Source organism: Colossoma macropomum, unplaced genomic scaffold, assembly GCF_904425465.1.
Source record: "Colossoma macropomum unplaced genomic scaffold, Colossoma_macropomum, whole genome shotgun sequence".
Lineage (NCBI taxonomy): Eukaryota > Metazoa > Chordata > Actinopteri > Characiformes > Serrasalmidae > Colossoma > Colossoma macropomum.
The window spans coordinates 21,073,627-21,097,601 of record NW_023494790.1 but is presented as its reverse complement, the minus strand read 5'-3'; the positions used below and the strand labels follow the sequence as shown (position 1 = coordinate 21,097,601).

General features: G+C 38.7%; 1 protein-coding gene across 12 annotated transcripts in view; it reads left to right on the top strand.

Annotated features, from left to right (window-relative positions):
* The window catches only part of svila (supervillin a), an 87,237-nt gene that overhangs the window by 12,853 nt on the left and 50,409 nt on the right, over positions 1-23,975 (top strand). For 6 of the 12 annotated variants that reach the window (XM_036572502.1, XM_036572500.1, XM_036572498.1 and 3 more), the window contains exons 1-7: positions 5,587-5,738; positions 12,447-12,507; positions 16,308-16,399; positions 18,709-18,775; positions 18,923-19,068; positions 20,610-21,261; positions 23,835-23,918. In XM_036572502.1, coding sequence (XP_036428395.1) covers positions 5,684-5,738; positions 12,447-12,507; positions 16,308-16,399; positions 18,709-18,775; positions 18,923-19,068; positions 20,610-21,261; positions 23,835-23,918 — 1,157 coding nt within the window. In that variant the 5' untranslated portion in view covers positions 5,587-5,683. Of the gene's footprint in view, positions 1-5,585; positions 5,739-12,446; positions 12,508-16,307; positions 16,400-18,708; positions 18,776-18,922; positions 19,069-20,609; positions 21,262-23,834; positions 23,919-23,975 lie in introns of those variants that run through there. The other 6 variants (XM_036572497.1, XM_036572494.1, XM_036572505.1 and 3 more) reach the window with 4 other exon arrangements.

Sequence of the window (23,975 nt, the reverse complement as noted above, 5' to 3'; positions counted from 1 at the left end):
ATGTAACCCCAGCTCCCCGTGTCATACCCTGCAGACTCACTTTAATGTTAGATATATCAGATGAAGCACCCTGTGATATGAGGCTATGATCTGAGTCCAGCTTTCTGCAGGCTACATATTCAGTAAGAATATCTGCCCCTTTAGCTCTCGTCCAGGCTGGGTGGAATTTCTCTCTGCCTGAGGGCCAGCGCTCTGCTGGACACCTCACGGCCCCATCCAGTTGTACAGTCTCTCTTTTAAACTAGCAGAATGAAAGACTGATGTCCATCCAGAGGGCTGTAGTAAATTCTGCTTTTTATAACCTGCAGCACAACTGAAGCCACAACCTGGCTCAGATTGTCTTCCCTCTTCTTCCATCTTCTCTTCCCTTTGGAGACTCATGTTCTAAGCAGTGTAAACACTTTCAGCACTTTCAGACTGCATGAGGCTTCCTTGGAGTCATATAAAGGCCAGTAATATCTTTTTGCGGCTGAATGAACAGGCACATGCAAATGCACATAACACAGCAGTGAGGCACAAATGGCCTTGTGGTCAAAACAAAATAAAGACTGCTATTAGTTCTTTCTGCTTTCAGGTTTTGCAAGCCTTCACTTTTTGGTTGGTTTAAGCTTAGTCTTGGACTAACTCAGCCTTATGTGTTTGTAGTAGAGAACTGGATTGTAGGGTACACAAGTCATTTACTGGCCTCATTCCAAACTAATCCATAGACTAAATCCTCCCAGCCTTGCTTCTACAGATAAACCCTCCTACATAGTTCAGTTCCAACCCTAGTTTAACACACCACCCTCGCATGATAAAATGTTTCTGGCCACATTCATAAAATAGATCAGTTGTGTGAGATCTGAGCTCTAATCTGTGAGTAAATCTCTGGGTGAGATTGGTCACCCCTGCCCTGCCCTTAACTTAAATCCTGTGTACCTTTAAAAAAAAAAAAATAAATAAATAAAGGCACCAAATAAAGGCATCTATGCTATGATACAAGATAAGAACCATTTGAATGGAAAAAAATGGTTTCTATACTCATTTAATTACTTATTTAATTATGTTTTTTTGTTTTTTAGGAAATATGTCTGTGCGATGATGTATAAGATCATCCACTTACATAAAGAAGGAAAAAAGTAAAAGGAAAGTAGGTGAAAAAACAGGATTTGTCCAAAAAAGTAGAAAAAGATATAGAGAAACAGCTGTGCAGCACTTGTTAGACCACCAAAAGTGTCACTATCAGACAAACAGTACTTAAAGCTTTCATATTTGAGAGAGAAGAGAAAATAAAGCTCTACTCTTGCTTCAAATCTGAAAAAACCCACAGGTGTTGGTCCATCCTTCCCCTGTGAGAAGACAACTCAATGCTAAAAGTCTGAAAGGATGTGTAGCTGTCAAGAAGCTGTTACTGAGAAAAGGAAATAGAAGAAAGAGATTGTTGGTTTTCTCAGGATGATGGACCGACCACCCCAGAGTCCAGACCTCAACATCACTGAATGTTGAACCACTAAGGAATTTAATTATTTTTAAGAGTGTAGGTAGATAAGAAAGCAGCACAGTCATGGAAACTCAAATTGTGCTCTCATAAGTCTCTCTCTGCTTCCGCTTAGCCACGACTGATGAATATGGAATAAATCAGGAAGAGTTTTGAATTATGCTTTTTATCCATACAGGCACAGTCAAGGGAAAGTCAGTCTCCTGCCTTAAAGTCAAAATCATTTCCTGTGTCCTTATTCCCAGTATCATTAAATGCTTGTCAAGGTCCTTGAATGAAACCAATTATGGAAGCTCTGTCTGCCAGAGCAGTCTTTTTAAATACGATGGATGAATAAGCCCTGTAACAAATATGTTTTTGCAGAGTAATGTTCTGCCCATAGCTCATTTTTCTCATGGAACAAATGGAAACAAAAATGTTTGTGAAGGAGTGCACTAAGGAAGAGTAACACATCAGTGCCACTGCCAGATTGGATGACCTTTGGCTTAATTTGTCTCTTTATCTCACTTAAGCAGTGTTTGCCTGACTTTACCGTCTCCATTTTAATTGGCTATTAGCCATTTACTCCTCTTTGCTGTAGTGTGCAGATGATGCTAGGCCAAGCCAAAAACCTATGTGCATGCATATATTTATGCATGCGCTTGTTAGATGGCATCATTACCCCTTTTAACAGTGTGTTTTGCATAAGAAACTGAGTCATGTGTATGTTATCTGTCATTTGAGACATAAGCTTGTGTAGTAGAGTTTATTATGTCTAATGAGTAGGTATAATGAGGCCCTGGGAAGGCTAAGAGAGTAGCCTGACATCATCTAGTCAGTCCTTGGGTTTAGTTAGGACCTTATGGCATGTCAAGTGATGATTATTTGGAGCATTAGCTCATACTGAGGAATGTCCTTGATGTTGTCAGATTGTGTCTTGTAATGGTTCCTGTGTGGAGGCTTCTGATCCCTGACTCTTTCTTTTCTCATCCTGCTGTGGTGGCTTCGAGAGCAGCTCGGATCTCAGCGCACATATGGATATGATTGACATAATATTGATTGTGATGGTCTTGAATTTTCTGTTAAGTTCTGCTCTTTTTCCACAACGAGCTGAATGTGTTTGTATGTGTGAAATGATGAGTGTTGCAGTGGAAACATTGCAGTCAGGATAATGTACCAGAAATAGTCTAGGCCAGATGCCTTTCTGCATGTATTTCAGTGCTTGACCTCCCACCTGTGGTAGTGCAGCGCTCCCTTCTGCTCTCACTCTCTACAGCCTTTCCACTAGGCCTCAAGTGATACAGCTGATATTAAGGATTCACATTTTATTAGGATTGGCAAAAATCCTATTAATAAAGCACAAATATTATTAACGTGAAGAAATTCAAAACACTGCAGTGTTTAATTTTTGACCACATAAAATTACATGGTCATGTTATTTTAACTCTTTAATATCAGTATCAACAACATCAGTATCTTACTTTTCACTGCTGCTTCTTTCTGTCTGCTTTTATATTGTTGCTGGCTTTCATTTTGCCTCGTTCCTTGCCCTCTCTGTCTGAAGCTTGGGTTTCCCCAGATATGGACCTGTTTGAGCTCTGAGATAGCTCCCTGTCACACACGGGTGGATTTACAACATAGATATCCTACAGTTTGGTTAGTTTTTGATGATCTTCATGCTTTAGATTTTGTGTATTAATTTGTGTAGGTAACAATTTGTATGTGTGGTGTTTTGTATATCTATATAGACGAGTGTATGTTGATGTAATGTGTATGCTTATATGTGCATGTACATCACTGATTTTATTTAGTGTATGATATTGATCAAAGATGTGTAGTCAGTCATTGTCATGAGACACGACACTAGTTTTGTGTGATGTATAGGTGGACCTTTATCATGACAGTCTGATGAGTGTTTTTGCTCTAAATGTCACCCACAGTGGTGACAATTAGATCGTTTTGATATTGGGAGAGACAAAGCGCTAAATTCTTTGTTCATTATTCATGTTCATTTTAATCTGAAAGCCTGTCATGCTCAAACTACCCATGTGAGATGTGCACTGCAGAAGAGATTTTTGGTTGTATTTCAGTAAGTTTCACTCTTAGACCCTCTGCCCACAGAAGTTGACAGACTGTCTGAAGTAAACTGCATGCTAAAATCAGCCCATCACTCAGAAACTGACCTCTTATGAAGAATGTAAACTGGCTCTGGCTGTCTGTGCTTCCATGCACTGTTTGATGGGAGATAAATGATTGTTTATCAGGCTAAATGCTAGAAGCAAGCAGTTGTATCTATTTACCAGTAAGTCTTTCAGAGTGAGATATAGGCCTAGTCTCTGATCTAGGAAACATTTATGATATCCCGTTCTAAAAAGTTATTCCTGAGTTGTGTTTGAAAGTGTGAGAGTTTTTGCAGACCAGTACTCTTTATTTAATAGAAGTTTGTTTTCATCGTTATGCTGAACAATCTGTGATTGGATGTTTTGCATGTAGGTCAAACAGCCCTTTCCTGTCAGAGGCAACGGTTCTTGAAACCCGCCCAGTCTGGCTAATGAGGCTGTGTTTCAGCTCAAGAGAATCAGTTTCATTTTGTGCAATATTTGCACACTAATGAAATACTTTGGACTTTGTATTGAGGAGGAAAACTGATTTCTGTTCTCTCCTCCTGCCTCTTCAATGCAGTTTTTACCACTGCTGTATTTTAGGCACTGTCACACAGACCATAGGACCAGTTTTTTAGTTAAGTCTAGTCTTTAGTGAAGTAGTCTAGTATGCAACTCTAGATTGCAGCCTCAGATATCGACCTGATACCTGTCAATACTGATATGCCATCTCTTATTATACATTTATATGTGTATGAATGTGTATCCAAATTTGGATATCACAAGTTTTTGAAAAGAATAGCGGCTGGCATATAATGGAAAGCATTTTAATTTCTCTAAAAAAAAAAAGGTGGTATTAATCTTATTATAGCATTTGATATTTCTTGTTAATGTAAAGTCCACTCCCAACAGCATGAAACGAATGAGTGTGGTCTATAGTGCGTTTTAGAACTAAATGAAAACAGAATGAATATGTAATCTCACCAGCCCTGCAGCAGCTCAGTGAAGCCTTTTGCCCCTGAGCTGAAGAGTCAGTGTTGAAATAGATGTATAGAAATTGCTTACAGATCATCTGCTGTGTGCATGTGTGCACTCACACATTGACTCATTACATGTGAGCCCCTCACACAATAGTATAGCAGTTCATTGTCATGGTTAATTAATTCAGGCAAGTGTCCTTGTAGCATTAAGGGGTTTTAATTCAGGAGTGCAGTTTATGGTAAGAAGCAGCAGTTCATTGTGTTTGTATGGAAATATACTGTACGTAAAGAGAGAGAGAGAGTTGTCGGGGAAGAACAGACTATAATGTAAGGAGGTCATAAATCAGAATCCCCCATACTCCTCTTTTTGCAGTGCAGTAGCTTTTGCCATGATATTATTAGTCTCTCTCTCTCTCTCTCTCTCTCTCTCTCTCTCTCTCTCTCTCTCTCTCTCTCTCTGTCTCTGTGTGTGTGCTGCTTGTGTGTCATCGCTAAGGGATGAGTGGAATTTCTCATTCTTGTGAGGTGGTCGTTTTTCCTCTATTGTGCTCACTCTCTTCCTCAGCTGAGTTTGAGTATATACACCCTCACACTTCTCCTCCCTCCCTGCAGTCTCTTGGCAGTAATCTGATTAGCTTTATGTGAGCAGCTTAGTTAGCCTGTTAGCGTTTAGCGCCAGCAATGCAGCCAACGCTCAGTATAAGCAGCTCCAACCCCATGCAGCCTGCCCAACCTAGCCAAAGAGAAGCTTAAACCACTGCTCTACTAGCAGAGCTGCTGTATATCCCTCCTTCGTCTGCCCTGTCTCTGTCTCTCTGTAACGCTAGCACTCTGTCTACTTTTGTCAGCCTCTGCTTTCTCGCTCTCTCTCTTGCTCTCTCTCCCCTCCCTCCCTCCCTCCTCTGCCTGTCCCGGGACACTCCTGCAGCCTCGGCTGCATCACCTTGCAGTCCGCTCGCGCGCTGCTGCCTGCCTGCCTGCCTGCAGTCCCCTCCCTCCACACTTCTACGATCCCTCTCTTTCTCTCTCTTGCTCCTACACTCTCTTGTTCTCTTCCTTCTCTGTTCCCCTCCTCTGTCTTCCTGCTTCTCTCTTTCTGTTTCTGTTCCTCAGTCCACCCTTCTGTCTTCTTTAACTTTGCCAAAATGTATCAGAACCAGTGGATCACCAACTATCTCAGCCATGTCAAGTTCTGTCAAGGTGAGTAGATGGGAGCCTGGCCGTGCAGCTCCGCGATAGAGCTGTCCCATTACCGTGTGGCCTTGCAGCTGCATGATGCTGTTTCATTAATGCTGATTTGTGTTCAGAAGTCCTTGTGGTGCGAGCTCCAGCCTCCAAGGACGTGCTGATTATGAGAGGCTTTCTCGCTACGGGAGAGAGAATAAGAGATAGAAAGGACTAGAGTGCATGAAAGAGAAAGGCAGTGCTGACAGCTTGTTTCTTTGATACTTCTCCTTTCATAGGCATTTATGCAGTAGTATCATTTGCAACACTGGTACATTTTGTGGCTTGACTTGTATTACTGTCCCTGAGCCAAATTGCAGCTTAATGGTTTTGTTTTGGTCTTTATGCGTTCACAGTGGAACATGACTTTCCATTTATGCTCAGTGCTGAATGGTCTTCTGCTTGGTTAAGTGCAGCACAATTCATAGCAGGTGTGGGTGAATGAATGTCGACGCTAGACTGTCGGTCTGGGTCTCAACTTCCAAACTTTTCTAGAAGAATTTTACAGACGTTAAGCGTTCTGTTTTTTACTACCAGTAAACAGTGGGTTATTGCTTTTAAAGTAATTAAACTGTGGTAGTCTGGCTGATATTAATACAATCAAATGTTACAATATTTTCCAAATATAATCACTATGTCAGGTGATGTTTTTCTCCTGAGTACATTTGTTTGGTTTTATATACCCAAGTGTCATCATGAATTTTGCATAACAATATTGCATATTCTTTTTATTCCTGATGATTAAAAACAAAGATTTTGTTACTGTTACTTGCAGGCTGTATAGGTGGATATATGTAAATGCATTGTTTTTTGTGACATCACAAAAACTGAATTCAAAAGAGGCTGTTTTTGCAGCTTAGTTTCCATATATGGACTGAATGGACTGGGGAGTGAACAACATGCTTTGAAACTTTAATAGTGTTTACCTACTACATCAAACTCTTTTAATTAAGGAAAGCACTTTTTTGGTCCTTTCTGCGGTTGTACACTTGCAGTCGGTCATTTCAAGTACCTGTCATTTCTCCAAGGTGTAATACCCCCTACTTGGAGCCTCTTGGATCATTATTTCTTCTTAGATGTTTGGACTCTGAAGTCTTCATTATGTCATTCATGATGTAAGTAAGACTATAGGTAGTAAAGTGACACACTTCCTGTGTGTCCCCTCGGGGTAATCCTCTACCTCTTGAGGGCTAATCCTTCATTAGTTGAGACAGGCGCTCCACTAACACCCCTCTGCCATGCTGTCCTGATGGCTCTGCCCTGTTGCTATGGAAAACCCACTCTGCTTTCTGGCCCGCTTCACTGCTGGGGAAATCTAACTGCACTGCTAGGCTCCTCTCTCCTTACTTTGGTTTTATTACCTCTGTTTTTTTTTTTTGTTTTTTGTTTTTAAATACTTTTTATTACCTGTTTTTTCTTTCCAATTGAAGCAGCACAGTAAACATTTTATAGGTTTGTTTTTCCCTCTAAAAGGCAGATTAATTTTACTGTTCAATAATTTCTCGTGTTAAAGACTTCACATTGTTTTGGTAATAGGAGACTGTTTTGTAGTAGATTTAAGATATCAGAGCGTCCTTGTGCAGGTTGCGGTTTGTTTTGCCCGGTGAACTGTGCCTGACCTACATATTTAATGTCTTCTCACAAATCTTTGCACTGACAATGAATTGGCAGACGGCCAAATAGCCTCAAAAACTGCCGCATAAATAGTTTAATGTATTAATAGTTTACTTGCTGCTAACTAGGCCATGACACTTGTCTCTAGTCTTTAATGTCTCTGCATGCTTGTAGCATGACATATCACACAGTCATGACAGAATGCTTGAGTCATGCATCTTATCTCCCCTTTAGAACATTACCCATGACTGCCTGTGCTTTAAAACAGGTGTGCAAAGTATGAGATGTCTCGTAGGGAGGGGGAGAGGAAATCAACATCATCCAATGGAGCCATATAAAGAGAGGTTAGATGGTGACCTTGGTTATATGTCACCAGGTGTTGTAATTAGGGCAGGGTTCCAGATAAGTAGGCATATGTTTTGGTGTAGGCTAAGGAGCTGTCGGATAGCAGGCATGCCATTAGAAGTGCCGTAAATGTCACACCAGACTGGGTATGATTATCTTCTCAGCATCACAGGGCACAGGGCCAAGTAGAGCGACTGAGCTGTAAGTTATTGACAGAAACAAACATCACCGTTAGTCCTGTCAGTGGCGTTGCTGTTGTGGGCGACAATGGGATACATATATGGTACTTATCATTTGTTCTGGAGGGGAAAAGGGAATCCTTAAGGGATTGTATTATGGGTGCCCAAATATCAATATTGTATACTTCTATACTTCTAATGTTACTTTCGCCTACCATTGTAAGTCTTCCTGTATGAGCGCATCTGCTAAATAAAAGTTTTCCCCACTTGCGGTCTAAAGTAGAGGAAAGCAATATAGCTAACATTGCTATTATCATTTCTGTATTTATCTGCCTCTGTTTCAGTAGATTTCCTTATTACTGTGGGGGGATTCCCAGTGGTTATATGACATAGCTGCGGAATGCATCCTGGGTGTTGTAGTGAGAGAATATTGATGGACAAATACAAAAAATAGATTAAAAAATTGTGAATTGTGTCAAACCAGTGAGGCTGAGGGATGCAATGCTATGGTAAAGAATAGTACATAACACTTTAAATGGTAGTTTTAGGCAGGAATGCCCATGGTACATTGTGTGATATTTAGGTTTGAGTCATTGGAAAAGACAAAAAACAAAAGTGCCATGTTCTTAAAAAAACATTGAATACTATCATTTTTATTCAGCAGTAACCAGCTGAACAGGCCTGATTATGCTCTTTTTGTAATGAAACCTGTAGTTGGTCAGTCATTGTTCTTTAACATATCTATGATAGACTCAGAAAAGCATATTGTGATGACAGCGATATAGCTCACCGCCAATTTTAAAATGACAGTAGAATTTTTATATGGCTCAAGTATCAAGGTAATATTGTATTGTTTTGCCTGTAGTGATTCTGTCTCCTGATTTCTTTAAAGTCAAAGCTGGTGATATAAAGCTGATTTGAATGTTTTAATGTATTTTCCGCTGTATTTAATGCTTTTTTATATGAATACTAGAAATTCAATCATGAGAATAAGAAATTGATTAACTGTCCTAAGAACATTGTTCTTTTTTCAAAGTGATTTGCATTGTTTTATGATTGTTTATAGCTACAGTCCAGTAAAGATGTTGAGATTGCTGGCTTTTCTAAAACATTTGTGCCGTTACTTGCTGGTGGTAGTTGAGTCATATATCTCATCTCAGAGATGAGATCAGTGTTTGAGGGGTTTAGGGATGAGTGGTTCAGCTAGGAGTGAATGTGACTCTATAGGGTCTGTATCTCTGCAGCTATGAATCAGCATGCAGGTGAGTGATCCTTCTCTTTAGCTCTTTAGCTGACTCCAGTCTTCACTTCAGGCAATCACTGTCTTTGTTTTCTCTGTTTTTTCTGTCTGCCTTTTAGTTTCTCCATCTCTGTGGTCACTGTTGCCTCATCAGCTGGCATTGTGCTGTGTGAGGTGAAAGGAGATTTCTAGTGAGAGTGGAATGTTTTTAGCGGATACTCTTCCCAGCTGTGAAAACACACTCAATACCAAAACACAGCAGAGTCCGGAGAGAAGCTCCACAGCTCTCACTGACTCTGCCATCTCAAATGATGTTTGTAAAGAGTGAGGGAGTTGTAACGCTGATCCACCAAGCCTCACTAAAGCCACACAGATATGAAAGAGGTGTGTGCGTATCTGTATGTGTAAGAAACAGAGAACAGCTGGAGTGGAAACACGTTTCTTCTCCTGTTCTCAACAGTGTGTCATCTTTATAAATAACATTATTCTTTTAGACATAACATATGCTCTATTCCCAATTAACTAATTAAGAGCAACAAAGAATTCACTTCCAACCTTGATTGAAATCCTACCACTTAAGATGTGTAAGCCTCAATATGATGTACATGTCCAATACTATTACAACCCCATTTCCAAAAAAGTTGGGACGCTGTGCAGAATGTAAATAAAAATAGGATGCAATGTTCTGCATATCATGTAAAGCATGTTTTTAAAGGAAAATACTACGAAGACAACATATCAAATGTTGAAACTGAGAAATTTTATTGTTTTTTGAAAAATATATGCCCTTTTTGAATTTGATGCCAACAACACATTCCAAAAAAGTTGGGACAAGTGCATGTTTACCTCTGTGCTGCATCACCTCTTCTATGAACAACACTCTGTAAGCGTTTGGGTACTGAGGAGACCGACTGCTGTAGTTTTGAAAGTGAAATGTTTTCCCATTCTTGTTTGATACAGAATTTCAGCTGCTCAAGAGTTCAGGGTCTCCTTTGTCATATTTTTTATTTCATAATGCACCAAATGTTTCAGTGGTGACAGGTTTGGACAGCAGGCTGGTCAGTTTAGCACCCATACTGGCACCCGGCACCCGGAGCAATGCTGTTGTAATACGTGCAGAATGTGGTTTGGCATTGTCTTGCTGAATTAAGCAAGGCCTTCCCTGAAAAAGTACTTGTACTGTAGATGATGAAAAGCAAAAGTTCTTTGCTATTTTATGTTGAGAAACGTTATTCTTGAATTGTTGCACTATTTGATCGTGCAGTCTTTCACAGAGTGGTGAACCCCTCCTCATCTTTTTTTAGCAGAACACAACTTTACCAGTCTTTTGTTGCCCCAGTCCCTTTGGGAATTTTTTTTGGAATGTATTGTTGGCATCAAATTCAAAGTGGGCATATATTTTTCAAAAAACAATAAATTTTTCAACATTTGATATGTTGTCTTTGTGCGATTTTCAGTAAAATGTAGGGTTTATATGATTTGCACATCATTGCATTTTGTTTTTATTTACATTTTGCACTTCCCAACTTTTTTGAATGGGGTGAAAATATGTTGTATAAACCAGGCAAAGTACTAAATTTATTATTAAAAATAGACATAATATCTCTACTAGTATGTTAGCCTTTCTAGCTTTAGCTAGAGCGTGACATTAAAACTACACCATGTAAATTATGGGGATTTGGTTGGGGATTTCTTTGGTTGAAATTGTAATTGCACAAAACGTGCGGAAAAACATTTTGTTAGATCAGTTGTGTTTGGGACTCCTTTGCTGAGCAGATGAATCTGATGATTGTGAGTGTGTTCATAGAGTATTCAGAGAGAACTCAGTCAAAACTTGGATGTGTCTTTCCACTGAGGTTAGTGAAGTATCTGCTATTGTTACCATATCTTCATCAGTATAATGTTGATTTTAAGACCAAAAACGTTGAACCGGACCTTGTGACATTAATACCTAAAGACGTTTGATGTGGTCTGAAAAACTCCCTTGAAATCCTCTGATTTTGAGATTATTTTAGGCTTTACAGAGCGACTCGCAGCAGCACACAGACAATGTACTTTAGTGTTTTTTGTTCTTTTCTCCTCTCTCTGTAATGCCACATTCAGTTTTAACAAAAAAAAAATGCCTACTGCTTCTTTCACCAAGTGAAAAACATTTTATTGTGTTATTTTCCATATGACTCCACTGCAACTATATGGCATCACAGCATGATAATAACAGTATAAGTAGAGGGATGATGATGATGATGATGATGATTGATGATTATGATTATTATTATTATTATTATTATTATTATGTTTTTAATAACAACCAAGACATTTCTATTTCATTTATGCATAATATCTTAATAATATTTAAACTCTTCTAAGGCATTCCAATTCTAAACTCCCTTTAATGTAGCTTTAATTAGATTTAGGCTGGAGCTGAATTCTACAGGAGTAGGGTTGGTGAGCACTGGTGTAAATGATACCTTGTCTCTTTTTACATTAAAACTCAGTTGGTCAAGTTCCACAGAGCCATTAATGGCATGTGTAGCTAAGTTTTTGCTTGATGCAAGAGTTGGTTGAGTTCTATAATAAGAAATGGTCCAATTTGATGTGAGAAAGTTTTGTGTACTCCTAAAAACGAAGGTTCCAATAAGGTTCATGGCTGCATGGTTCTAGGAGAAACCTTTATTAGGTGCAAAACAAAAAAAAAAAAGTTCTTCATACAATTGCCCACTGAAACGTTTTAAGGGGAACAGAATGAATTTTTCTATGGCACAGCTACAAATAACCATTTTTTGTCCTGTTATTTTTTTTAAGAGCATCGCCTGAAAGTACCCAGGCATACTTCTAGAGATTTGACCTATTCTAGCCCATTCTAATAGCCGCTCCTGAGAAAGGAAAAATAAGTAAACCATGGGAATTTGGCTTAAAGGAATACTACAACAATCTGCTCCAGCTATATCATATGGTTGAGTTCCATAGACAGTAATTTCCCTGGAAACCCACTTACTTACAACACACAGATTAGAAGCCAGTAGTAAAGGACTTCTATTGTAAGTATGTTTCAGTAGGTTTTCTGTTCTTTTCCTACATACAAAGAAGAATAAATAATGGTAATGGACCACATGCTATGGATGCAGCAGATGGCAATTAGGTTAAAAAAAAGAGCAATGTGTTAAGATGCATAACTGTCACAGTATGCTGTAGCGAGCCATATCTCTTACTGCACAGATTCATTCAACTGTGATTGTCCTCTGTGAATTACAGTCCTCGCAGTGGTGTCTGATGTTCTGAAAGTGCTGTCTTCTTGTATGTCCACAGGCATCACAGGGGAGACCACCACCAAAGTTGGCAGACCTAAATTACAGCATAGGGCTCTTAGGTAAGTGCTGTTTACACAAAGTTCCTCATCCGTTAGCAGATTAAGTCAGTAACTTGTGAAGCTCGGTGTTTCAGTGGCCTGTAACCCGTCAACTAGCTTTAACCATTCTCAGTGCAAATAACCACACCTGCTTGTGCTGTATGGGGATAACAAGAAGACATATAAAATCTAACAGGCCTCATATAGCACAAGTAGATCTACAAAGTGATTAGTTTCATCATTTGATCTCACTCATTTTGAAAAGCTTAGTTTAAAATCATGCAAAGTGCATAAGCTTTGATATTTGGGTCAAAGTCTTGAGTTGATTTATTACTGGATTTTACACCTTTGCTCTGTTATCAGCTACTGATGAGTGATCTTAATGGAAAGTAGGTGTTACCTGAAATGAGAAAGCAGGTGGGAAATTCCAAATCCCACTTTGATGCATAACAAAATTTTTGATCTACATGTTTACTGAAATATTTTGTCATATCTGTCCAGATTCCTAAATAAGAGGGGAAATTCAGCTTGTTCTGAGCATTCCGCTTGTGTTCTGAGCACTCAGCACTGGGAAATATTTGTTCAGATCATTTGTTTTAATGTCATTTTGGCACAGTATTATGATGTTCAAATTGGTTGTATTTTTGGCTATGTCATGTAGTCTGTCTAACAGAGAGCGGCCTATTCAGTATCATGTAATCAAGACAGAGGGAAGGTTAATAAAAGAGGGCAGTACAGTTCTTGTCCAGGACATCATATCATTGACTATGAGTGAAAAAAAACTGAATAAATATGAATTGTACAGGTCGTTTTGTTCCTGTTGTTGTGGAAATTTTTCCTGTTTTCCACTTTCATATTATTCTAAGCAGTGTTCATTAATGGAAGAAATGAGGCACTGTCTGTGCAAATAGATTTCCTTGCGTCAATACAAAGTAATGAATTTGGCAGCTCACTGATAGCGAACTAATTACAAAGTAATAAAAGGGTGTTACCGCTGGCAGATTGTTTCAGCATGATGGCCCAGATCAGCCGTATCTCTAACAAGCTCAGGATTACCCTGACCCATTACTCTACTGATGTCATAGCTCACTGCAACAGATAATGGTTACTAATTTTACATTTATCACTACATGGGCCATTTTTCCAGAAATTACCTGCATTTGTTACTGTGGGCATTCACAATCTTAAAACCTATTTTGCAGTTTATATGCATAACAATTTTAAATTTGGTTGAAGGTGGGCTTCTGTGTACTCATGGCTTTGCCTCCTCCTGTAGGGCTTGTTTTTCTTAGGCTCAGCTAGATCAGTCCCAGACAAGAGGGTTTATTTTGTTTTTATTATGTGGCTCACCCTGTTCATCGACGTTCCCCAAATGCTGTCCTATACAGTACTGTGCACATTTCAGAGAACACAATTAATTTAATTTCCATTCAAAATGGGCTTTACATAGTAGTTATTCATTTTCAGGAGGTATTTCGGTAACATTTTCTGTGAATGTCACGATTTTAAGCATCTATAGACACATTCATAACATGTTATAATGCATTCATAAGGCATTATAAACGTGGTTATAAATATGTGAAAAAAGTGAGTTACACTGTATTACACTTTATAGCCAAGTTTATTGTACATAATGAATTGTTAACATAATGCATTATATGTAGTGTTAATAACATGTTATATTGTCAGTGCCAAAGAAGTCAGTCCCAGCTTGGAGAGTGTAAAGACAAATACACAAAGTTTATTTACACCATGGGATTTCCAGTATTTTATTTCTCACTGCTGTGTTAGGGCTGGATCTTCAGGGCTTAAGTCCCAAATATTCAGATGCTCCAAACAGGTTGTCCGGCTTAGAATTATTGCTACAATGTGCTTTTCTTAACTAGTGCTCTTACTTTGAATGTTACATTACATCACAGCAAACCAAGTACCCATCAGGCCCTCCCCTGAACCCCTTCCGACATCACACTGAGCATGAAGTTACTGTGGAATGAAGGCGTGGAGAGGGAGAGGCGAGATAGTAGAGTGCTGTCATTGTAATTTGTTCCCTCACTGGTTCTAATTTCAAGCGCAAGAAACTTTCACTCTGTAACATCACTACACTGCACTACAGTAATGCTAATTTCTGCTAGCACTCTATTGGATATGCAGTGTTAAGTTAGTGCCAAGCAGTGGTGTACACTGAGTTTCCCAACATTTGGGTAAAATACTATCGGTAACAGCATTAGTTTAAAATCTGCCATTTGAAGCCTGTAATATGATTTACTTTGTATGTTGCAGTATTGCAGTAAATCCTTCAGTAAATACTTCAACTTGAAGCCTCACTCTGAATACTGGAGGAGGCTTTAGTACAGTGTGCCTCGCGTTACTTAGGGTGGACAAATACAACTTACAAGCTCTTATAATTTGTTATGAACACTACTTATAATGCCTTATTTGAACAACCCATAATGCGTAATAAGCATGGCTATAATGTGTAATGCATTTTTATAAATATTTATAGCCATGTTTATGATGCCTTATGAATGCATTATAATGTATTATGAATGTGTTTATAGGTTCTTATAGACATAACATTCATAGAAAGTGTTACCAATATTTCTAAGGAACATTAGATATAAAAGAATCCACTTGCACAAGGAAGAGAAAAGTCAAAGGAAAATATATAGAAAACATAAACAGTTTCCAAAACTGGAGTTAAAACATTTTTCATAAGTAAAACAGCACTTTAAGCTTTTATCTTTGAGAGAAGAAAATCAAGCTTCGCTCTTTCTTCTGGTCTGAAAAAATCCACAGGTGTCTCTGTCCATCCTTCCAGAGGAGAGGACAACTCAGTGTTGTGGATCTGAAAGGATGTGTAGCTGTCAGGATGCCCTTACTGAGAAAAGCAAAGCTGCTGGTGTTCTCAGAACAATAGACTATCCTTCACAGAGCCCAGACCTCAGTATCGCTGAATGTGTTTGTGATTACTTGGATCATAAGCAGAAAATGAAAAGAAACATCCCTACAGAAAGCAAGAAGTGAAGTGGAGGCTGTAATAGACTAATTGAATGGGCACTAATTGAAAACAATTTATTATACAATTAAATAGTGAAATTAATGTTGTATCTATAGTTGGTAATGGTTTTGTGTAATTTTCTGTGAAATGTATATATTCTGTGTTTTTCCTGATGTCTGAACAATAAATTAACTTGTACTTACTGGACACTTTGACTGGAAATGAGATAAATGAAGGGTGGGTCTCTGACTTTTGCACAGTGCTGTATTTCCCCACTACATCGTGTTAAGCAGAAACAGGCACCACTCTGAAAAGTCAATGTCCTCTTTGCCCTCCTTTTCACACATGCCTTGTTTTCCAAAATTTGTTTGCGAGCTCGTAAATGGGGACAGAGTGTTTTCTCTCTTTCAAAATATACTTTTCTCATAGTTCTCAATTTTTATTTTGGAATCCTGTACAGTGCAGCATGCCAGTGGCTCCATTTGCTGTTAAGAAAATATTTTTCTGTCAGTGCGGTATTTACAGTGAACTAATTCCAGTAGTGGGAAGTAATGTAAGTAAGCTCTTGCACCTTGTGCTGCAGGGTTTCCTATTTTTTAAAAGTTGAATTCCACAATCTTCTGCCAACATGTGTTGTCAGTTTCTCCTTGACATAAATCTAAGATCCTGTGACCTTTGCTTTTTCATCTCAATCTCACAGGAGTCCAAATAGTTTGCATTTTTCACTGATCTGAATGTTACAGTTATTAGGTATGACTTAAGTATGCCTAAAATGTCCCCCTCTTCCATGCATTTAAGCCAGTTTTCTGTCTCCTCCTCTCAGTTTCCAGAAACAGTTCTCGTTTGAGGACAAAGAGGAGGTAGCCCAGACCAACAAGGCCGTTGATGTCAATCCCCTGGCCAGTCTCCCCAAGGGTGAGTGCAAATTATCCTGCCCTTTCAAAACTACTTAAATCAATAGTTTGAAGGGGTAAGATGTTTGCTGTGTTTGTCTTGTTCAATTACGCCTATTTTAGATTTGCTAGTAGAGTAAGATGACTATGTTGCTATACCACTTAAGGCCCATACATAATACAATGTATTTATTAAAAGGTAACGACACTCACTCTCAATATCTGTTCATTTCCCCCAACAAGACAGACAGATGCAAATCATATTACATTTCTCTGTTGACCGGTTTCTTGGGTGGACTTTTTACTGCCTGTGAGGTTAGGTTGGGGGTTGGGCTCTATGTGGAATGATGGACTATTTTTGGCGTGCTGAGGGCCACCTGTTTTTAGGCAAGGGGGTTTCCTGCCAAGTGACCCTCAAAACACTCCTGTAGTGTGTAGGAAAGGCTAAGGCTCTTCTTACATGTGATAAGTGTGTACACTTGGTTTAATAATGGGAGCACATGACTTAGTTGGGGTGTCACAGGAGCAACCTCCGTCTGGTAAGATCTCTTCAGAAACCTCAGACAGTTTTGCAGTAAAAGATTGAAACATAGATGTGAGCATGGAATGGAGCTGAGTTTACAAGCCAAGATTGTGGTATTGAAACCTAAACATTTCATTATTATTGCAGTCTACAATTGGCATGTTGTTCTGTAGTCAAAAGCAAGATTGTGGCTGGGCCTTTAAGTGGACTTAAAGAAGTTTTAGTTTTTATTTAGCAATTGTTTTATCTTTAGGTTGGAAACACAGAGGAACATTCCTGATAATCTTGAATTGAATCACTTACCATACTGATGCGTTGTGTATAGGTGAAGGTAATTTGAACTATATTTCGTTGACTGAAACTGCTTGTTGGCTCTAGATATTAGGCACCACTGAATTATCAGTTTTTACTCTTGCACCAGTGAGATGCTATGTGGGAAGAACATTTAATTAATCTTGATTTCAATGTTTATTTTGTCTTAAGCAGCATTAGGTGTGAAAGATTCTGAAAGTTCTTTGTGCATATTCCGAGGTACTTTAGGCGGGTTTTGGCTCATAGCTGTAACTTCATTCCAGCAGCTGTGGTGCTCTGTGAAGGCCAGGAAATTTTTAGTGTTGCTTGAGAGCTCTTGGATTTTCATGGAGTCATGATGATGCTGTGAATGCTTGAATAAAAGTGATTTCTTTACTGGGGAGGTAAAATATGTGCAAAAAAGGCAGTAAATACATATTTTTGTTGTAAATGTCATTCTTAATCCATCATTTTTAGTAAAATAAAAGGAAAAACCAATGCTTTTTTCTTACAATACAAGTGAAGCTTGGAGAGGAATTTGTACCAAATTGAAAAGCAGTCACCACAGTGGAAAAACATGAAAATGCAGTTTACACAAGACATTACTGTTCCATAGTGACATGCAGAATATGTAAGTGCCAAAATGAAAAACAAACCCTCTATTATATTGCTTTAATGTTGCTTAACCTCATTACTGAAAAAAGAGCATGAGGATTTGCATTTTTAAAAACTGAATTAATGTCAGAATCGAATACAGTCCACTTTATAATGTAATGAAGTCAAGGCTTTCCGCTGTGCAGTACTTTAAATGGATTTTCCTCATTGAAATGCAATCATGAAGTGAAAACAGTGAAATGCACTGCGCATATGACATTACTTTTTCATAGATGACATGCGGAATATGCGCCAAAATGAAAAGCAAAAGCTCTGCTCCATTATTTTCAGAATGTTTGACCTCTTTTTTTGTACTTGAAGTGAATTTGCCTCATTAAAATGCAACCAAAACAGTGAATGAATGCACATACGAGTGAATGTGGAAAACATGGCAAAATGAAAACTGAAAGATCCATTACACTGATTTAACATTGTTTTAAGTTCTGCATGGTGGAAAGCAATATAGTCATGTCTGTATTACATTTCAAGATGGACTTCATTTCTGACATAAATTCAGTGTTTCGTTCTTAAAATACAAATCCTTATGCATTATTTTTCAGTAGAGAGGTCAAGTGACATGAGAACGATGTGATAGTGTTTTTCATTTTGACATGTATTCTCATGTCACTATGGAAAAGTAATGTCACGTATGCATTGCATTTCACGTTAGTGATTGCGTTTCAGTTTGGCCTGAATTTCTCTCCATAGTGATGTCCATATGGCAAGTACTGTAGTATATCACCCGTTCTGTTTGTCTGTAACTCATATGTGGTATTCCCAACACCCTATCTAAAGATTCCATTCCATTTTCCTCTATGTTGAGACATATGAAGCTCATGTCCACTTACCCTCTTTCTCTACAGTCTCAGAGTTGAGGAAACGTTTTGAAAGCATCAGCACGAGCCAGAGTGACTGCTGGGACATGAACAGGTGAGACTTATTAATGAGCAATTACACTACTGAATGAATGTTTAAATACATGAGTGTCTGTGTACTTTAGTTTGCACATTTGTGAATTTGGACGTGTTTTAGTGGCTGTCATTCATTCCAGTGGTCTGTCTGTCTTGTCCTTCTCAGGAAAGAACGAATTGCACGGCGGCTGGAGGGAATTGACAGCGATATTCAGCTATCCCTTCCAAGTGCTGGTCTGGTGACCCATCGGCTGCTGGAGGAGGACACGCCCAGATACACCCGCGCAGCAGACTCATGTGATCCATGCACAGGTAAGACGTGTAATGGTGTGAAGAGTCTGCATGGTAGCTTCATTGTCTAATTAAGTATCTAAGTAAAAACATTAACACCTTGAAACGTCAAGTTGTGTATGCAAAAATATTGTACTAAAATGGTTTTGGTACAATTATGCAAAAACCTGTTTAAGTAAATAGGTTCACTTCTCAGTACTCTTTTGTATTGACGTAATTTACAGTGTGAGGTTATTTTAACCCGTTAAACACTAGTCTTATTATTCAGTTACTAGTCTTAAAGCTTATTATCCAGTAATTTCTAGAGTTTAAGGGGTTAAGTTGAAGGGGGGAACCGACACTTTGTAAGTAGTGATGGAGAAGTTAACAGTTTTAACTATATCCTGTGGTGTGATTTTAGGGCTGTAGTCAGGGCCACTTTTGTCAAATTCACGAGAAGTCCGAGACTGTAACTAGTCAAGATCAAGTCAAGACCGTGTCTAAAAGGGGTCTAGTCCAGATGAGAATGAGACTGTGTCAAGATCGATACCACCCCCTGAAAAAAAGTTCTGTTTTGTTTGGTACAGCTTCGCATGGATCAAAAGAATTAATGCTTATAATCCTAGCATTATTATACTGATTAAATTAAATTTTATAATTAATTACATACTTGTGTCAAGAATCACATTTGCAATCAAATTCCATTCTGTATTGACAGGTTCGAGTTTGCACTTGACTTTTTGCACTTGACCTTTTTTTTTTTGTTTGTTTCCATGTCAGGATTTGACACAAATATGGCATTTTTTAATTTAATGCAAAACTGTACATACAGCAATAATTATCAAATTCAAATCATTACACAGTATCTCCTCTTTTACTTACAAAACACAGATTTTGTATTGATGGAAAGTTTGTAGTATTCCTTCAGTAGTCCATTTTTTAAACATAGTCAGATGTGGGGAGGTTTCTTGGCCATTAGTGCCTGCCACGCAAGGAAACCCACCTAAGCCAATGTCAGTTAGCTACATCAAACATGCACAGACACAAGGATTTGGTTTTAAGTTGCTTGAGTACGAGTCATTCCACACTGGTAACAGTTAAAAAAAAAAAGAAATAAAATGCAAACAAGTCCAAGACAGCATTGCTTGAGCTTGACATGGCTTTATTATAGTGAGACTTAAGTGCTACAGCACTATGTAAAACCCAATAATGGTAATACTGCTTAAATTTTTGATAACAACTATAATTATGTACAATTATAATGTAATATTGAAAGTAAATAGCATTTTGCTACAGTTTCCCTGCAAAGCTTGTACCAGAATTATGTATGTCTACATAGTATTAATCTGAGCAGTGAGCAGTCACGGTGATGGTGATAATTTCATGTTTATTTTACTTGTAGTTTTTTGTGAGAGATCAGATATGGTACCTGTAGTGATGTGATTTCGGTGTCTGTTAGTGCTTCTGTAATTTTTACTTTACATTGATGATATTAAAAACCGGGATGGCTTTGGTTTCTGATCTCATGATAGGAAATATTCATTCTGTCCCATCCCTAACTATAACTCACTTTACCCCTTCAGTTCCTCTTCAGCACTTTGGTAAAGATGACCCCGGGTTGTCAGACCTTCATGGCTCCCGGGCCCACACTGACCCTGTGTATAACCCTGGCTCTGTGGAGACTGCAGGGCAGGAGTCTAAAGCTGAGCGCATCGCCCGCTACAAGGCAGAGCGCCGCCGGCAGCTGTCCGAGCGCTACCGCATCCTGCTGGACGAAGAGGCTGACGCAGACTACAGCAGCCACTACTCCAGAATTCGGAGAGAGCCTGAGGGGTCCGACCGGCAGCACAGGCTGCAGGTGGAGGGAGTAGAGGGGTTAGAGCATAATGCCTACACCTCCCACTCTCGCGCAGAGCGACCCACCACTCAGACCAGGACAGATCAGGATTACAGCCGAGAACGGGCCGGGTCACTGTCTGAACATGAGAGGAGGATGAATCTGGAAAACCAGCGGAGGGCACAAGACAGAGGAGGAGTGTGTGGAGGAGGCGGAGCAGCTCCTGACCCCTCCACAACTTACATGGACACTTCTGGGTGTGCCAAAGCTCCAGCGAGAGAACAGGTGGTCACAGGGGTCCCCAGCTCGCCCAAGGCGGGCCAAACAGTCAAACCAGCTACATCTCCTGGGGATTTTTTCATCGAGCAACAGGCCCACAATGTTCTGCACAGACAAGGGTAAGCTGACTATCCTTAACTGTCACTTTATGACGTTATTTTATATTCTTATAAATAAAAAAAACACAAGTTTACATTTATTGTGTGCAGCTAGCGTAAGAATGTTAAATAAATTGTGTTTTAGTCATATGTGTTTTAACCACCTATCACTTTACCTGGAGAACAGTGACCAGGAGTCACTTATATTATACAAATTTATCATCTTTTTGTGAAATATTTTCATAGGCTATGTAGCTCTACCGAGATGTCTTCCTAAAAAAATCTCATACTGATTCATACCAAGAAAACCTAGCCCATAAGTGGGATAATGGAGACTTGTGAACTACTAGAGAGTCCATTTTGGATGCCGACTTGAGCAGGTTTTGCTTGTGGAATTACCATAAATTCATTCCTCAGATTCCACCTATTTTTCAAAATGTCTGCATTATTCAATCCTTGAGATGTAAACAAAGTCATTCTGAGTGGTTTATTGTGTTCTCAGGCTCTGATTTCTTAGCAACTGTGATGATGGGAAGCAGAGGTTGTGTTGTAATATAGCCTTTTTTATGTACTGTTCAAAATGACCAGTGAGCCTAAATGTGCCTTTTGAGTTTATATGTGTAATGTTGATAATGGTAAAATAGTGGCCTGTCTTGGGCATCATGTAATAACTTTTGTGAGGTAGCTTTAAGAGACATTAAAAGCTTCAGACATCTGTTCTGATAACCACCACTGTGAACAGTTCTGACTCTGAAAGTTTGTCTACAGTAATGGGCCGTCAAACCACTCTGAATGACTTCTCAGCGGTTTAATTATGCAGAAATTTTGAGAAGTTGGTAGAATTCTCTTTCAAAAAATGACAAGATAAAATGTGACTTATTTCAAACTACACATGCCTTTTACTGCGTACTTAAGTAAATAAACAAATACTGAAAAATAAATATTCGGTTAGATGCATGTTCAGATAGCCATTTCCAGCTCTAATACTTTTTTCTTTTTTGATGTTTTTTCATTTCACTCTTTTCCTGTTTAAACCAAATACCCAGTCTACTCCAAGACAGTCCCTGACAAGCCATGTGCCATCATATCTCTTCATCTAGTTCTTACTCTCTCTAATCTAGAGCTCAGTTTAGACAGAGCGCTGGCCTGTAGTGCTCTGAAGTAAGTAATTTAGTTAACAGACTCTTTCCTCATGGAGAACCACAAAATGCACAGATCCTCCCAAGATTTGGCACTTAGAGGATTAAGGATTTTCTCCTGTAGTGGGTAGACCATGTCCACGTTTATCATTATAGTTCAGTTTTGTCTTATTTGATTGTTGATTTATTCCTTAATGAAGAAACAAGGTGTAGCATTAACAAGTCTAACTTTAAGAAGTAAACTTGATTTATGCTTTAATTTCGTTTCTGTCCTACCATAGACAGATACTGAGAAGTTAATTGATGTCTTCAGTATCTTGGAAGGTTATGATGAATAGATTTTTAATCATGGTATTTTGTTCATATTTGATTATCTTGCAGATTTAATATTTTCCTTATTCACCTGCTCTGGTTTACATATTTGTGTTAAGAAGATAATACTGAAATAAGAAATCAAGTTACTGGGATGTTTTTTGAGGCTTTATGAAATAGCTGTTCAGGTAAATAGCTGTTCAGAATATTCAGGTAAAGTCTGTTGTGCTTCCAAATTTAACCCACATGTCGTTTTGTCATGAATTTTCACAAATCCTCCTAAGAGGACATGGTTTTTGTCCTGTTCTTGCACATATACTTCATTAACTGTAATCTCTGCTGGAATTTAGTTTGACATGTCAGTGTTTCTTCCTTTTGACTGATTTGGTGAAAAGTTTAAGACATGACCTTAAAAATGCAGTTCACTGCAGAACGAGCTCAGATTTCATAACTTGGCAGAGCCTCCTGTCCTGTGTCAACGCCAGTGTTGTATTACTGTCATTGCTGGAGGGTTACAGTCACTGTGAGATTGGGAGGTTTACTCTTTCTCTTTGCACCACATATCCTTATCATCCGCTGGACATTTTATAGTGTGCACATGACAGCTGTTCATAGATATTGCAAGTGAGTTCAACTTAAGTTGAACACAGCTTTTCATGTGGATGATGAGATCCTGATATTTCATCGTTTGGCTCCTCTTAGACTCTAATTTTTCCTGCCTTTTTATGTATATATATATATATATATATGTGTATATATATATATATATATATATATATATATGTATGTATGTGTGTGTGTGTGTGTGTGTGTGTGTGTGTGTGTGTGTGTGTGTGTTTTTATATATGTTTGTTTGTTTACAAAATTTGAAAATGCCAGCTACTGTTATGCTATGTAAATTTTTTCTCCTTCTCCTGCAAAGTTACTTTTATGGAGATTTGAGGTTTTTTTGTTTTTTTTGTGGTGTGCTTTGACTTAAAACAAGGTTATACACGGAAAGAATCTTGCCCTTGTCCTCAAGAGTTCTGAAACATGCTGCCATATTGGCCAAGCTTCATATGCATTCGCTTGAGCGTGATGTTCCATGAATGGTAGCTACATTGAGCAGCTCACTTGCTGTCATGTGTCTCTCGCTGCGTTTAGCTCCCCTGGCCAACCAGCCAGTCAATGGTCACTCCAGACTGACTCAGAAGGAGACACCATTTCCCCAATCAACTGGCCCTCCAGGTACCTGCCTTTCAGGATGATTGGGTGTGCCTGACACACGCCTTTTAATATCCACCC